At 39.1% G+C, this 15870-nt stretch overlaps 1 protein-coding gene across 1 annotated transcript in view; it reads left to right on the top strand.

The window, feature by feature from the left end:
* The window catches only part of LOC115215512 (G-protein coupled receptor-associated protein LMBRD2), a 69187-nt gene that overhangs the window by 35505 nt on the left and 17812 nt on the right, over positions 1 to 15870 (top strand). Inside the window, exons 4-6 of the mRNA XM_029784684.2 lie at positions 3000 to 3259; positions 5236 to 5403; positions 14770 to 14980. Coding sequence (XP_029640544.1) covers positions 3000 to 3259; positions 5236 to 5403; positions 14770 to 14980 — 639 coding nt within the window. The remainder of the gene's footprint in view (positions 1 to 2999; positions 3260 to 5235; positions 5404 to 14769; positions 14981 to 15870) is intronic.

Genomic DNA, 15870 nt, shown 5'->3' with positions numbered 1-15870 from the left:
GGTGGGAAAACGATTAACCATGAAGTGTTACAAGATCTCTGTGAGTAGTGGAGAGAAAGAAGGCAAAAAACTAGAAACCTGGCCTTAATACTGCAAAAAGCACACAAGCTTTCAGATGAGAAGTGTTGAACCACATGACTGATTAAATTTATGAGGGGCTGCTGGAAAGTTCCTGGTTTTAAGGGTTTCCTGAAAGGCCTGGTTGGAGGCCCAACCTTCCAAATTCTTTTACAGGGCTTAGAAAAACTGATGGTCTTCTGCAATATGTGTGTGAATCTGAGAGGGGAATACGTTGAATAAAATCATGATTAACTGATCCTTCTGTATTTTCTTTAACCCAAAGCCAGGAACTTTTCAGCGCCCTCTTGTACCACCCATTGTGACATTAAAATAAAGAATAGCAATGTTTATGTATATAAGACGTGGCCTCCTGCCAACATTTACCATGTTGCTTAATTTGCCAATGAAGATCTTGTATATGTTTGTTCCATCTTGCTCAAAGTAGGAGCCAAATTTCTAAATTTAACCTTTTTTTTGTGTGTGTGTGTTACCATACATCTATTGAAACACACTGCTTTTGTTTCGAATAAATTAAGAAATGATGAAGAATTTAGTAAAATAACTTTGTCACCATTAAAGCTGATGTTTGGGACGTAAATGAACATGAAAGTTTGATGTAAGCTTTTAGTTTCAATCACTTTTATTTGGGAAATTTGTGTAGTAATAAAAAGGATTAAAATGCAGACCAGATATTTTAGGTCCTAAATCTTAAGACCCCATACAAACTAGAAATATTTGATGACCACCATTATAAATGTTAGAATATTTCTTCAGTGTCTGTTAGGCTTCTTCGGAGTTGTCTAAGGCTACGCTGTAACCTCAACCACAATCTGGTTGTAGTAGAGAAGATAAAAAGAGAGAGAAAGTAGTTTAATGTCAGGACATTGAATTAGTGACCGTTTTGGTTGTTTATTGAGATGAACGCTTGAAAGGAGGATAAAACACTGAGACTCCAGTAGAAAATGTACCATTCCCAAGGTTTTGAGTTCAATCCTATCATGTAGCATCTTTGGTAAGCCTTGTGAGTAGGTTTGGTAGATGTAAACAGAAAAGAAGTCCATTGTGTGTTGTCGATGGGTTTATGATTCTCTCTCCCATATAAGATCTTGCTATTTTCACTCTCTTGATCGTCTCCAAGATGAGGCAGTTGACATATATTCTCTGTGAGCCAAATATTACATTTTAGGTTTAAATTTTAATTCAAAGAAGAAAATGGTTTTTTTTTTAATTATGTAATTGATTTGTTCATCAATGAAAAACATGTCTGAAACAGCTGTAGTGTACCTCAACCCATTTGTGTTCTTGGTATGAAATTGTTATAAACAAACATTAGCATCACACAACCAGTGTCATTCATTTCCAATATCCCATGAAAAACCTGTCTGGCCATGGACTTGCTGCCCCTTGCAGTTTTCACCAGATAATCTCACCATCCAGTAAGTTATATAGAAACAGAATCCATTTCCTGGTTTGACACCACTGCTTGCCACCTTGGATACGTCTAGCAAAATCCATTCTGTTGCAAACATTCACACCAGGTTTCCAGTTTGAGGATAACTTTCTCTTCCTCTCCCACCATTCTTGGAATCCCTGCAACAGATCATGGCCTCTGCCTTCTGATTAAAATATAAAAGCTAACCTCATCCGATTCCACCAGCAGCCATCCTAATGTACAAAATCCATTCCTGTTGTCAAGAAAGATGGGAGCCCACAGGAAATTAATATCACAACTGAAAGATTGAACTTTAAACTTTGTTTTTACTTGTGAAGCCTAAAGGAAGGGACAAAGCTTGTGACCCTTGTAAGCCATCTGAGACCTGGTGGTATTGATTCCATTAATGTTCCATTTAAGCAGTTGCAGGTTCACACCCGTAAGAAAGACATGAGTAGGGAGGAGATTCCTGAGGGGATGATGTTTTGGAGGAGGAAGGATTGGGTAAAGTAGTTGGTGTGGGGAAAAAGGAGAAAGGTGGGGTTGGATGCACCAGTAGTGTTGGTAGGGGAAGTGATAAATGGGTTAACCCTTTCGTTACCGTATTTATTTTGAGATGCTCTGTCAGGTTTCTTTCAATTACTTTAAATATAAGAAAGAATTTAGCAAAATAACTTAGTTATCATTCAGCTGGTGTTAGGAACATAAATTGTGACTAAGGTTTGGTGGAGGATTTTAATTCAGAACTTAAGAAAACAAGACATTTGTACTGCAGAGCCAGAGCCGGTTTCATCTGGGTTGTTAACGAAAGGGTTAAATGATGGAGGCATGAGACCAGCCAACCCTGAGCAGCAGGAGCCATTATGATAGTGATAGTAAAGACAGAAAGAGAGGAGAAACTGTGTGTGTAGGCCAGAGGCTGGCATGTGCCTATTAGGGACGAGATTTCAAGAAGTTTGAACATCCCTCCTTTCGACAGGGTCCAGCATGTCAGTCTGTAATAGCCATTGCACCATTCCAGATGTGGGAGCAGTAGTCCCTTGTGGGCTTCACTTGAGCCTTGTTCACTGAAATATTTCTTGGCCCTAATGAGAAGAACTAGTATTTGGAAGTCAGTCCTAGTTATACTAAAGGATGCACTACCACCAAGAGACTTTCTCTGTTATAGCCAAATCCAGCATTTTGGACAACCGTAAAGGCTCGAGTTGGGGGACTGCTCATGTTTATAGGGGTGTGGTGTTTTTGTCTTGATATGAGTACAGCTTCAAAGTTTTATTTCTTTCTCTCACAAAGTTGATATGACCCCATTGGAGGATGCTCTCAAGGTTTCTGTTTATGGAAATCAAGGCATTAAAATCAAAGCCCTTATTACTGAGTTGGATATTCTGCATTATATTTGTCTATAATAATTTGAATAGTTTTTTCCCCCCCTTCTCTCCATAAATATCTATATTTGTATTGTGTTATTTCAGTTCTCACACTTTATGCTGTTTCGATTTTCTTTTAGACATTTTATCGCCAATGTTTACAAAATCAAAAATCAATCAGTACTACCACTGCTGCTTACCAAAATGTTTCTGTGACAACAGCAGCTGGCAACATCTCATCCACATCATTGCAATCAGGGACTGAGAAACTGACAACTACTGCAAGGAGAGTTACTCCTGAAGCTGTTGTAGGATGTGAGCCACCAGTTAGCCATGTACCTGACTATGTGCTACCTGCTCTCTGGCATGTTGTCTATTGGACATCCCAAGCTCTCACTTGGTAACAATTATTTTCTCTCTTTCTTATTATGCACCACCACTAATCCTAAGCACAACATATCCATTTATTAAAAATTAGTTACCACAGCTTTATTTCCTTGCTTTTCCACTGTGTCTTAACCACTGTCTTAGAAACTATGGAAACTTAGTCAAAAATTGTTATTTTAGCAAATTATTTAGTACTCTGTTCATGGTTCTGCTCTGTTTAACATGTTACATGGCTGACAACCTGTGGATTATTTACAAAAGAATTAATTACACACCCACAAGAACCAAAAAAGCACTGAAGTGCAATAGAAATATCTCCACAGCCATAGGTACATAACAACATCCTGTTTCAACCCATAAGTTGCACTCAGACATGGAACATCCCTAATTTAACTTTGTCAACTGTAAATGCTTATCTATTCACACAGCTTTGAATTAAGCCTGTATTATCTTGTAGCTTCAAGATTTCAGTGTGGTGAATGTTTATTTTTATACTGACTTGGTAGGGTATGTGCGAGAGGCAGGATATGGCTGGTTTAAATGTTAAAGGGTTAATATCAAACCTTAGTACAGTTTTTCCTTGATAGTTTTAGCCATACTTTGTGTATAAGTTGCTCACCAGTTTTTTTTTCATTTAAAGTCAACTATAAAGTAATATGACTTATACACAAGTCATCATCATCATCATCGTTTAGCGTCTGCTTTCCATGCCGGCATGGGTTGGACGGTTTGACTGGGGACTGGCAAGCTAGGAGGCCTCATCAGGCCCCAATCTGATCTGGCAATGTTTCTATGGCTGGATGCTCTTCCTAATGCCAACCACTCCGAGAGTGTAGTGGGTGCTTTTTATGTGCCACCGGCACAGGAGCCAGTCAGTGGGTATTGGCACCATCCATGTTCGGATGGTGCTTTTTACATGCCACTGGCACAGGGGCCAGTCGGGGTGGGGAGGCTGGCATTGACCATGTTTGGATGGTACTTTTTACGTGCCATCAGCATGGGGAGCCAGTCAAGCGGCACTGGCAACAACCCACACATTGGTGATTAGAATAATTAGTTGAGTAAAAACCATTAATGTATTGGTGCCATTTGTAAAGGAATAGAATTCCCTCACGCAATCCGTGCACAGCAACACAATTCTTTGAGATGTTTGTAATGTAAAATGCATTCAGATATTGATCACATTGATTGGAGAAGAAATTGCTTTGTTTTTATTTGTTGATCTTTACTTAACAACTAAAAACAATGGAAATATTAATATTCGGTTAATATTGAGTCAGGAATTTTTTCTAATTCTGTAAATGGAGAGTAAACATTGATTGTAGCACCACTTGTCCTCCATATATTTCCCCTGCAGATATTGTGTTGCAACTTTAAGCTTTTTCTTCTAAATTTTGATTTCAACAAAGCATAGGAGGGAGGTGTATCCTTAAATGCTTGGTGGTTTCAAGGAGGGGGGAACAGGGATAAGTTTGTAATGTTAGTGTGTTATAAAAGGGTGGTTGGTGGGCATGGGGGAGGAGTGATAGGCACATCTGTACAGGTTTTGTTTTCTTTGTCTCTTATTTTAATGTAAAATTATTAAAAACTATTATTTGGCCAAAATCATTTTAATAACAACAAATAAAAAAAATGTGATTAAGTAAATAAACAAAAACTGAATATATACCACTTATATATGCAAAATATAAACAATAAACTATAATATAGAAGACATGGTCAGGATTTTGTTGGCATTTCCTTACATGCAATAAAGGCAGTCACCACACCTACAGGGTTAGGTAAGGTAACACTCTGATTTGCGTGTGTGTGTGTGTACATTTAATTCTGTTGAATCCTAGCAAGAGGGGGCGTACTGAAGAAATATTACTAATAGAAAGGAAATGATAGTTGAAAATGTTTGAGAAGCTCTGCTTTAGGCTATTCACACCTGTTTGCCTGTAAAATACCTTGCTTTGAAGACGTTGAGATCTGTGGTGTAAATTCCAGGTTGATCCTGCCGTTGATGCAATCTTATTCCAATGCTGGTGACTTCAGTGTGGCAGGGAAATGTAAGTCGGCTTTGATAGAGAACGCCATCTACTACGGCACCTACTTGCTCATATTTGGAGTTTGCCTCATCTATGTTGCTGCACGCCCCAACCTACACATCGATGGGTGAGTACCTATTTTCATTATCTCGTCTTCCCAGCATTTTAACTTCTTTGTGATTCTACATTTCTAAAGTTTCTAACCTGGATTGCCATTATTCTTGTGTTGTGGAAGACTGAGTTGTCTTTTGTGTGTGTTTATGTTCCATTGGTAGTAAGTCGCAGTTTTCTTTAAAAAATCTAGCATGAATTGGATGTGCCTCACTCTGCCTCACTCTTTATCGTGTGAAGTACATACCAACAGAAAAACACTTTATTTTTGTGGTGGTCAGGATGGGATTTGTGGCTGGATGCCTTTTCTAATACCAACCACTTTACAGCATTGGCTATGGACATTTTTAACCCACTTCTGACATTAGAGAAGAGTGATTATGCAACAAGACTAACTGCTACCTCTAAACTGTTTTAGTTTTTATTCAGAGCTACTTCTGTGCAAAGTAAATTGCCTCCATGGGGCTTCTGGAACCCACGTTTCTTCTGTTTATTCCTTTTATGGCCTGCTGATTCATAACATGTCTCTAGTTTTTAAGGCATGAAGCAGGTGAGACACATTTTGATTTCCCCTTGGAAAGGGTGCCAGTCTTTCATAGAGGATTTTCCCTTTATCATAGCTTAAACTCAGTGCAGCAGATTACTTACAAATTCCACATTACTATCACTGTTCACAATTGGTGACTTATACTACCACGTTGCAGATAAGTGGTATCCCTCAGTGTATCTTTGTCACCGACACAGTAGTAATAGAAGACAAGCCCTCTTTCCACCTACCCAACACCTGTTGTTGGTCTTCAACTTGTCTTCTTCATTTTATCGTCCATTCTTTAAATGCTTTTGCATGGGTCAGATGGAATTTGTTGAGGCAGAATGCTCTTTGTGTCACCAACCCTCACCTGTTTCCAAACCAGGTAATATTCCCCATGTTTCAATGGAAGACTGGAAATGAAGGACTCTGCTTATATAACAGTCACACTTATTTACAACTGTCAAGCAATGTCAAGATAACAGACACACACACATGTTTGAACATACAGCAGACCACTTTCAGTGTCTGTCTACCAAATCCACTCACAAGGCTTTGATCAGTCAAAGTCTATAGAAGATACTTGCTCAACATGTCACACAGTAGGATTGATCTCGGAACCATATGATCGAGAAGTAAACTTCTTAACCACCCTGCCATTTCTGCACCCAAATACCATATTTAATGTAATTCTTTGAACTTAGATTGAACTCAAGTGCATTTAGTTCAGCTCAGTGCAATTAACATTGACCTTATCCACTACACCACATAAGAAAGGTGTGTGTCAGTTTTAAAGGTATTCAAATCCACTTCATTAATGCTAATACCTGTTGATACCAGGTCAGCCTTAACTGAGAAGAACTATGATAAAAACCATTCCAGACATGACCATTTGGTCCTGCTCTTAGGCATTACATATCTAGGGTTATATTATTCATTATTCAGTATGTCCCTTCTTTTCCAGAATGGTAGGGTATAGTTTGAGGGAGATTTGGTTTCTATTTCCAACATTTGAGAAACCACAAAGAGGTCCCTACAATGGTTTGCGTAATCATAGTTATATTGGACTGAAGCCCCTACTGGACGGGCTGTTTGTGTTTCCAGCTTGTGATGACTGTTTGACCCTTTTGGTTTGCCATGTTTGTCTACCACAGCTAATGAGAAACTTAACCAAGAGTGATACATAATCATATTTCACCTCCATAGATATTCTGCCATAAGTTCAGTATGGCCAAATGGTTAAGAAGTTCACTCTGCAACCAGTAGGTCCCAGGTTCAATGCATGGCATCTTGGGTAAATGTCATTCTCTATCACCTTGGGTCAACCAATCCCCCGTAAATGAAAGTGGGTTGACAGAAAGTATATAGAAGTCCATCAGATGGATTATACCATCAGTACAGCCTTGTTACATACAGGCACTGTGCTGTGCTATCTGAGAATTGCATTAAGGTTGTGTGTGTCTGTGGAATACTCAGCCACTTACACATTAATTCAAGAGCAGGTAATTCATTTGATTGGACAATTGAACATCAGTGATCCATCCCCAACGCCACAACCACCTTCCCCATCGCCACAACCATCTTCCCCATCGCCACAACCACCTTCCCCATCGCCACAACCATCTTCCCCATCGCCACAACCATCTTCCCCATCGCCACAACCACCTTCCCCATCGCCACAACCATCTTCCCCATCGCCACAACCATCTTCCCCATCGCCACAACCACCTTCCCCATCGCCACAACCATCTTCCCCATCGCCACAACCATCTTCCCCATCGCCACAACCACCTTCCCTATCACCACAACCATCTTCCCCATCGCCACAACCATCTTCCCCATCGCCACAACCACCTTCCCCATCGCCACAACCATCTTCCCCATCGCCACAACCACCTTCCCCATCGCCACAACCATCTTCCCCATCGCCACAACCATCTTCCCCATCGCCACAACCATCTTCCCCATCGCCACAACCACCTTCCCCATCGCCACAACCATCTTCCCCATCGCCACAACCATCTTCCCCATCGCCACAACCATCTTCCCCATCGCCACAACCATCTTCCCCATCGCCACAACCACCTTCCCCATCGCCACAACCATCTTCCCCATCGCCACAACCATCTTCCCCATCGCCACAACCACCTTCCCTATCACCATCGCCAACATCACAGATAAAAACTCTGTAGATAAAAATAGTTTTTGATGTTGTACAGTTTGAGAGACTTTATAATGGATTTCATTTATGTATTCTTATGAAACAAATGCTTTAACACATCAGTACTGTGCCAAAAACTAAACATACAGGTTTCAACTGGAGTGAACTAGATTTTCTCTGAAATTCTATCAAATTCTTTGCCCATTTCTGATATTTAAATCTTTAAATAACTTATTAAATGTATAAAATTTCCTTGCTTGTTTTCTGTTTACTCTGTGTGTGTGTGTGTGGTGTGTGTGTGTGTGTGTGTGTGTGTGTGTGTGTGTGTGTGTGTGTGTGTGTGCTGTTTTGTATCACAGCATTCATTACCAAGGTTTATTTTAATATTGTGTTAAAAATGTTATGTTAATGTTCAGGTGTGATATAGAATAATGTAGTAAATATTCTATCGTATAAGATAACCTTACCAAAAATATTCCACCAGACTTAAGGATTCTCTTTTAAATGGAGTGGAAAATATATCAAATTTCCCTCAACTTTTCCCTATTTATACATACATGCATGCACCATACTTGGTTCCATGAATCCCTCTCCGGTACCTCCTCCTTTCCATTACCATTATTCAAAATTGCTGCGACAGATAACATAATAAAATTCACAATTAAAGCCATTAATTTCACAATTTATTTAAATGACAATGAAATTTATTAATTTAACAAAATTGCCGAGTTTGTTCAGAGTCTGAGAGTCAAGGAAAAAATTTGGATTCCATAATTAACAACCAGAGGAACAACATTGTCTTGAAACAATACATCAAATCTGCCATGCATTGCACTTGTCCCCACCTCTGCATTCCATTGCATAGAACTCAAAGCCATGCAGTCTGCATAATTGCAAGCTGCACACACATCGCAAATACAATTACCAGCTGCACACAGATTGCACTTGCAGACCAGTTTAGACAATGGAACAAAATTGAGACAACCTGGAATATGTGAGGGTCATGGTTATTTGCTGAAAGAAACCAGTCCCTTGGTTATGTGTTAAATCACCCTCAATACCCTGTTATGTATATATAGAAACCCTCTCCCCAGATGCAAGAGTACAACAGCATGTCTAAGAACATTATTCCTCCCATTTGGCAGCAGTGTCAGTTTGCTGATTAGTGCCAAACAATGTGCAGAGCTGCAGACCTTCGTAAACAAGTGCTGAAAGAGAAACAGAAACAGCTGTTGTTCTGTTCCCAGATGGGACAACAGACCCAAACACGTCAAACTGTTGTCCTGCACTTTTGCTCATAACAAGCTACAGCCTATGAGATCACTCTGGAACTTTCATAGTACCAAGATTGTCACATATATGGAAATATGTGTACACACACACACACACACACACACAGGGGCAGCCTTTGATTTTTTTCTGCTCAAAAGGAATTTTCAAGCCAATATTTACAGGCTGGAAGAAATGTTAGCATGCCGGGTGAAATGCATAGTGGTATTTTGTCTGTCTTTATGAGTTCAAATTCCACTGAGGTCAACTTTGTCTTTCATCCTTTCAGGGTTGATAAATTAAGTACCAGTTGCATACTGGGGTTGATCTAATCGACTGGCCTCCTCCCCCAAATTTCGGGCCTTGTGCCTAGAGTAGAAAAGAATATTTACATGCTATTATCTACAGCGTTTATATGCTTCGAGATCCACTGTTCCAAAAAAGAATTATTTCATGTTCCCTCAAAAGTTTATGAGTTCTTATAAAGTCAACACACACACTTGACCATTGGTGATGTGTTACTGTAGGGCAGCCATGAGCAAACTCTGGCCTACACGACTGTCTAAATGGGATCCTTAATGAAAAATAGCCTTGAGATTTTTTTCTAGCAGTGCAGCTCACCTAATAACAATCCACATGTAGAGAGAGCCTTTGTGTCAATAGTTCTGAGCCAGGGTCCTTATGACCTTTGGGGGTCCCTTTAAGATTTTGTTGCTAAAATTTATCTGCAATAAACTGATTATATTTTTATAAAACATAAAATATTTTGATTTCTTTTAGACAATTCCTAATAATATTTAATTGTAAAAATATAATGGAATTTTTTTAACATTGAATCTATGAGGGTCCACTTGAATAAAATAGGAATCACAGGGATTTGCAAATAAGAAATGGGTGGGAAACACTGCTCTATGTGGTCACTTTCCCTACTGGAAATGACAGCCAAATCTTCCCCACATCATTCTCTGCCATTTCTAAAAAGGGAATGATACATCAGATAATGTAGCCCTAAATAGATGAGATGGTCATAGTTGGAATGCTTTTGTTGAAAAGTCTGCTCAGTTAGTCTGGGTCTAAACAATAGCAGCCGCCTTTAAATCAAAATGTTCAGTGTGACGCCCTCTGCCAGAGAGAGAGAGAGAGAGACATGGCATATTTGTAGTGTTGGGCTTGTGTGGCTGGCCTACAAGTCTAAATCAGCCACACACACACACATACTTAGAGTTATTAAGGATTCATTAGAATGAAGGCACATCAGCATGTAGGCTGCCATAAATGGCTAGGTACAATGACATAGACCTCAGTGTGGTAAACAACTTTGAAGACCTCAAGTGTTGGTAGGCTGCTCTGGATATGCAAGGATCAAATCTTGGGTTTCTCTGAGTCAATGTAAAAGATCTCACCTGTTTAAAACATAACCTTTATAAAATTTTACATGATGATGGTAGATTATATATTATGATGTAATCTTCTCAGAGTGTATATATATATATATAAAAATTAGAAATGGAAACCAAAACAATAAATTGAACAGTTCAATAATTTAATCATTAAATGGTAAATTCAATTCAATTTTATTATTTTATACAAGCAAATGACACATCTCATACATTATATATATATATATATATATATATATCTGTACCGGTGGCACGTAAAAAGCATAGTTGATGCCAACGCCACTGGCTCCCATGCTGCCTAACTGACTTCCATGCCAGTGGCACATAAAATGAACCCACTACACTCTCAGAGTGGTTGGCATTAGGAAGGGCATCCAGCTGTAGGAACCTTGTCAGATCAGACTGGAGCCTGGTGCAGCCTCCTGGCTTGCCAGTCCTCAGTCAACCCATCCAACCCATGCCAGCATGGAAAGCAGACGTTAAATGATGATGATATATATATATATATATATATATATGTATGTATTTGAATGTGAAACAGAAGCAGCACTTGTGTAATAATCATCATCAACTACATATGCTTAACATATATGAGTCATTTATTTGCTGGTAGGCTCCTCCTGTTGGTATGGTGGGGAATACCCTCTCAAAGCGCTAGGTATTAAAACACACACACGTGTGTGTCTTAAGTCTGCATGAGTCAAACTGAGCAAACAACAATGAGGATGTCACAGTTCAGTAAACTGCTGTTGCATTAAGTGTGCACCACCCCACGTCTGCACGATCTCGAATGTTTGCTCTCTTGCTTCCTGCTTCTGGAGGTAATCTTAGTTCATCAGCCCCAACTCCCTGGGACCACTTAATGAATGTAACAGTAATGTTGAACTGTATGTACCATCATCGTCGTCATTATTGTTTTAACGTCCACTTTCCCATGCTTGAAGGGATCTGGCGAAATTTGTTGAGGGTGGATTTTCTCTGGTTGGATGCCCTTCTTTTTGCCACCCCCTTACCTGTTTCCACGTAAGGTGACAAGACACAAGCACAAACTTCTCTCTCTCTCCATACGTGTGTGTGTGTGTACATGCACTACAAGCTTCTGCAGTTTGCATCTACCAAATCCACCCACAAAGCTTTTGTGAATCTGAGGCTGTAGCAGAAGACACCTGCCCAAGGTGCCACACAGTGGGACTGAACCCAAAACTATGTCAAGGCATGTGACTTAGTGGTTAGGGTATTCAGTTTACCACCGTGAGTTTGATCCCTGGCAACACATTGTGTCCTTGAGCAAGACACTTTACTTCACATTGCTGCAGTCCATTCAGCTGGCAAAAATGAGTTGCATCTGCAATTCAAAGGGCCGACTTTTTTTCACATTGTGCCACTCTGATTCTCCCTGAGAACTATATTAAGGGCATGCATGTCTGTGGAATGCTCAGCCACTTGCATGTTAATTTCATGAGTAGGCTGTTCCTTTGATTGGATCAGCAGCAATACTTGTTGTAACTGACACTGTGCCATAATGTAATTGAGAAGTAGATTTCTTAACTCCACAGTCAAGGCTCTGCCTCTCTCCTAGACATATATGATACATTATTTTAAAACTTCCAGAATTTGCTGCAATTTACAGTATTTCATTTCAATATTTTTTCACGTAATCTTTGAAGTCCTCTTACCATGGATTAATCAAAAGTTGTTCTGAATCATTAACATTTTGTCCCGGACTCGAAAATTTCCCCCATCCCTGACATAAGGACTCACACTTTGGCCTGTGTCGAAATTAAAGGCTTATTAACTTTCTCTTTGCCAACGTGCACCTACAGGTTCTTAATTACTCGCATTTTGTGTCACCCCCCCCCCCCCATTGTAAAAGCTCAGGGGCTCACCCTTTGGCCCGTGTCTATGTTAATCTGGCAGTTGAAGTCTGTAGTTGTGGTTGCATTAGAAATGAGGAGTTCAGGTCTTGATACAGTTTTGTTGTTAAATAGGTTGGCTTTTTTTTTTTTACTTTGTCTCGTCAGACACCACAATCAAGCTATTTCCTTTGTCTTATGTAATTTAATGAGTATTTATTCATACTTCCATTTCCTAGGTACATTACTACACACACACACACACACACACACACACAATAGTGTTTGCTGACTCCTAAATCCTCTGTTACCATTTAGGATAATGGACAGTGATGATACACACAGTTCTATTATTTGCAAAAAATTCCAAATTCATTGTTTAATATTTTGTCTGTTAAAATGTTATTGTTGAAGACAAAAGCAATTATTAGAAATATTGGGGAGAAGGATAAAAAGATTAAAAAAAAAGAAGCAAAATAAAAAAAGAAGGGATGAAACGAATGTTTTATTGTGTTTGTTGATGAGCTCGTTACCATTAATTCTAGCTGGAAATAATGACACCTCTTAGCAAAGGCGAAACCATTAGAAGGTTATAAATAAATATGGTGGCAGCTGGTTTCAAAGACCTGAATGGCTTTCTATTATTGTTTGTATTCTGTTGCATTAATTAGATTGATTAATCTGATCAAATTAGTTGTTTAATTATGATATTTTCACCTTTGCACCAACTTGTGATACTTCTGTTCATTCATTCGTTTTCAATGCAAGAGGCTAATGAATTCACATTCAAGCCCCTTTACACACATATTTCATATATGTATGTGCGTTACTACTTCACCCCACTGGTCTTATATATATATATATGTGTGTGTGTGTGTATGTATATATATATATATATATATACACACACATACATGCATACATACATACACACTGTAAACTCCCACACATTTAACCCTTTCGTTACCATATTTCTGTTGAGATGCTCTGTGTTTCTTTCAATTAATTTTGAATATAACAAAAAATTTAGTAAAATAACTTCGTTATCATTAAGTTAGTGTTAGGAACATAAATTGTGACTAAGGTTTGGTGGAGGATTTTAATTCAGAACTTATGAAAACAAGACATTTGTACTCAGAGCCAGAGATGGTTTCAGGTGGGTTGGTAACGAAAGAGTTAAAAGTTTCTATATTCTATACATGCTCAATCTCCTTTGCAAGTTGTTACACACACACACACACACACACAGAATGTATCTTTTATCCATGAGAAGAGGATTTCAGTGTTAATTATAAGCATTTCTAACAATTCTAACACGAAAGTACCAGTGTTTGATGTCATAATGGTGAAAGACCGAAAGTATTTAGAATTGGAAGATTATGCTCAAACGAACTAAGATGTTGGATTGATGTAGTAATAATAATACACTTGTTGTATACAGTGTTCTGCTGTACTAAGTCTCTTCAAAAAGACAGCAATGATAACCAAAAGTGAACAGTAAAAGAAACTGTAAAGAGGAAAAGGTGCCTAGACATGTCAGAATAGTGTTGGTGAATCTTAGGCCGAATGGAATGTTTGAACAAAACACTGTCCTGACGACTGATGTAGGTCACTGTCATTATTATATCAAATGTTCCGGTCTCTTACTTTGGTTTGGCAGTAGTCTAATGTTCTAGTTGGTTCTACTTTAATTGTCCATTCTGGCATGGTTTCTACAACTAGGTGCCCTTCCTAACAGCAACCATTTTATAGTGTGTCCTGGGTGGTGTTTTTCTTCATGGCACCAGCACTAGTGAGGTTGCCATGTAGCTTGCATGACTATGCACCCCTTTGACTGAATGTGACTACAGTAGAGAGGGAGGTGGCTGTGTGCCGGGAGACAAAGGGTTCAGGTATGAGGGAAGGAGCCAGAACAGAACAGGTTTCTTGCAGTAGAGGATGTGCGTGGTTACTTCTGTTATAGAAGAGGTGGTAGCTGTGGCCAGGGTGGAGCAGGCCAGGGATAGAAACAGTGATGATGGGGTGTCAGGGTAGACAATGATGAATAAAGCAAATAAAGGTACAAAAACTAGGAAACAAACACTAAAACACAGACTTAGGAGGTTTTCTTTCTGAATTTTGTTTTCTAATAAACTCTGTTTCATTTTGTTATATTTTTTTTACATTTCAGGGACAAAATCAAAGTCATTGGTGTAACTGCCAGCAACACTTGGGGTTTATTTCTTCTTGTGTTGCTGTTAGGCTATGGGCTGGTAGAAGTCCCACGCACTGTTTGGAACAGTTCTAAAAGAGGACACATGTTATCACGCACGCAATTCAAAATTGCAAAGTTGAGCACAGAAAAGTCTGAGGCCGAAGAAGCTCTTGAAGATGTTTTGGAAGTAAGTCAACCAAAATCTTTCTGGTTTGTCTCAGAAAGGACGTACACCTTCCCTGGGCCTGAATTCTATAGATTTTAAAAGTGGTATTGTGATGTCTGCCAAGCAAAATGCCTGGCAGCGTTTCGTCCATCTTTACATTCTGAGTTCAAATTCCGCTGAGGTCGACTTTGCCTTTAATCCTTTCAGGGTCGATGAAATCAGTACCAGTTAAATTCTGGGGTTGATGTGTTGTGTGAAAATTTGAAAACAATATTTTAAGTTATTTCTTAATATATAATGAATAATCCCTTTTTATGTGTGAGCCCGCTTTGAGCAGTTTTTTGCAAAATTGTTTGTTTTGTCAATTATTAACTTTTAGTTTCTTTATTTATTAACTGAAACTTACTTCCCACTGTGTGGCGCTTTGGTCAAGTGTCTTCCACTATAGCCCCAGGCCACCAACCAAGGCCTTATAAATGGATTTGGTGGACTGAAACCCCTTGTGTGCATGTGTGTGTGACCCTTGTGTTGACATCACATGATGTCATGATGTAAATGAGCATGATGTCCATTTCCTGTTTTCCATAAAAAAAAATCTGCCTGGTTCTGTAGAAATATTACTTTGCTTGGAAACAAGTGAAGGTTGGCAACAGGAAGGACATCCGGCCTTAGAGAATCTGCCTCAACAGATTCCACCCGACCCATGCAAGCATGACAAAAGTGGACGTTAAATGATGACGATGATGCTACCTTTCTGCATTGCATGAGTGATTATTTTCCATGGGATAGCATATATTAATTCAGTGAATCGTCATGTGCATGGAGAACAGTGAAAATCAATCCCATATCCATTCTTAATAGGCTCTGACAAATTCAAACATAAATGTGCCAATCATTGTCGGGTTTTGTCT

Source organism: Octopus sinensis, linkage group LG9, assembly GCF_006345805.1.
Source record: "Octopus sinensis linkage group LG9, ASM634580v1, whole genome shotgun sequence".
Taxonomy (NCBI): Eukaryota; Metazoa; Mollusca; class Cephalopoda; order Octopoda; family Octopodidae; genus Octopus; species Octopus sinensis.
The sequence above is the reverse complement of the archived record's forward strand: the minus strand, read 5'-3'. Positions and strand labels throughout refer to the sequence as shown.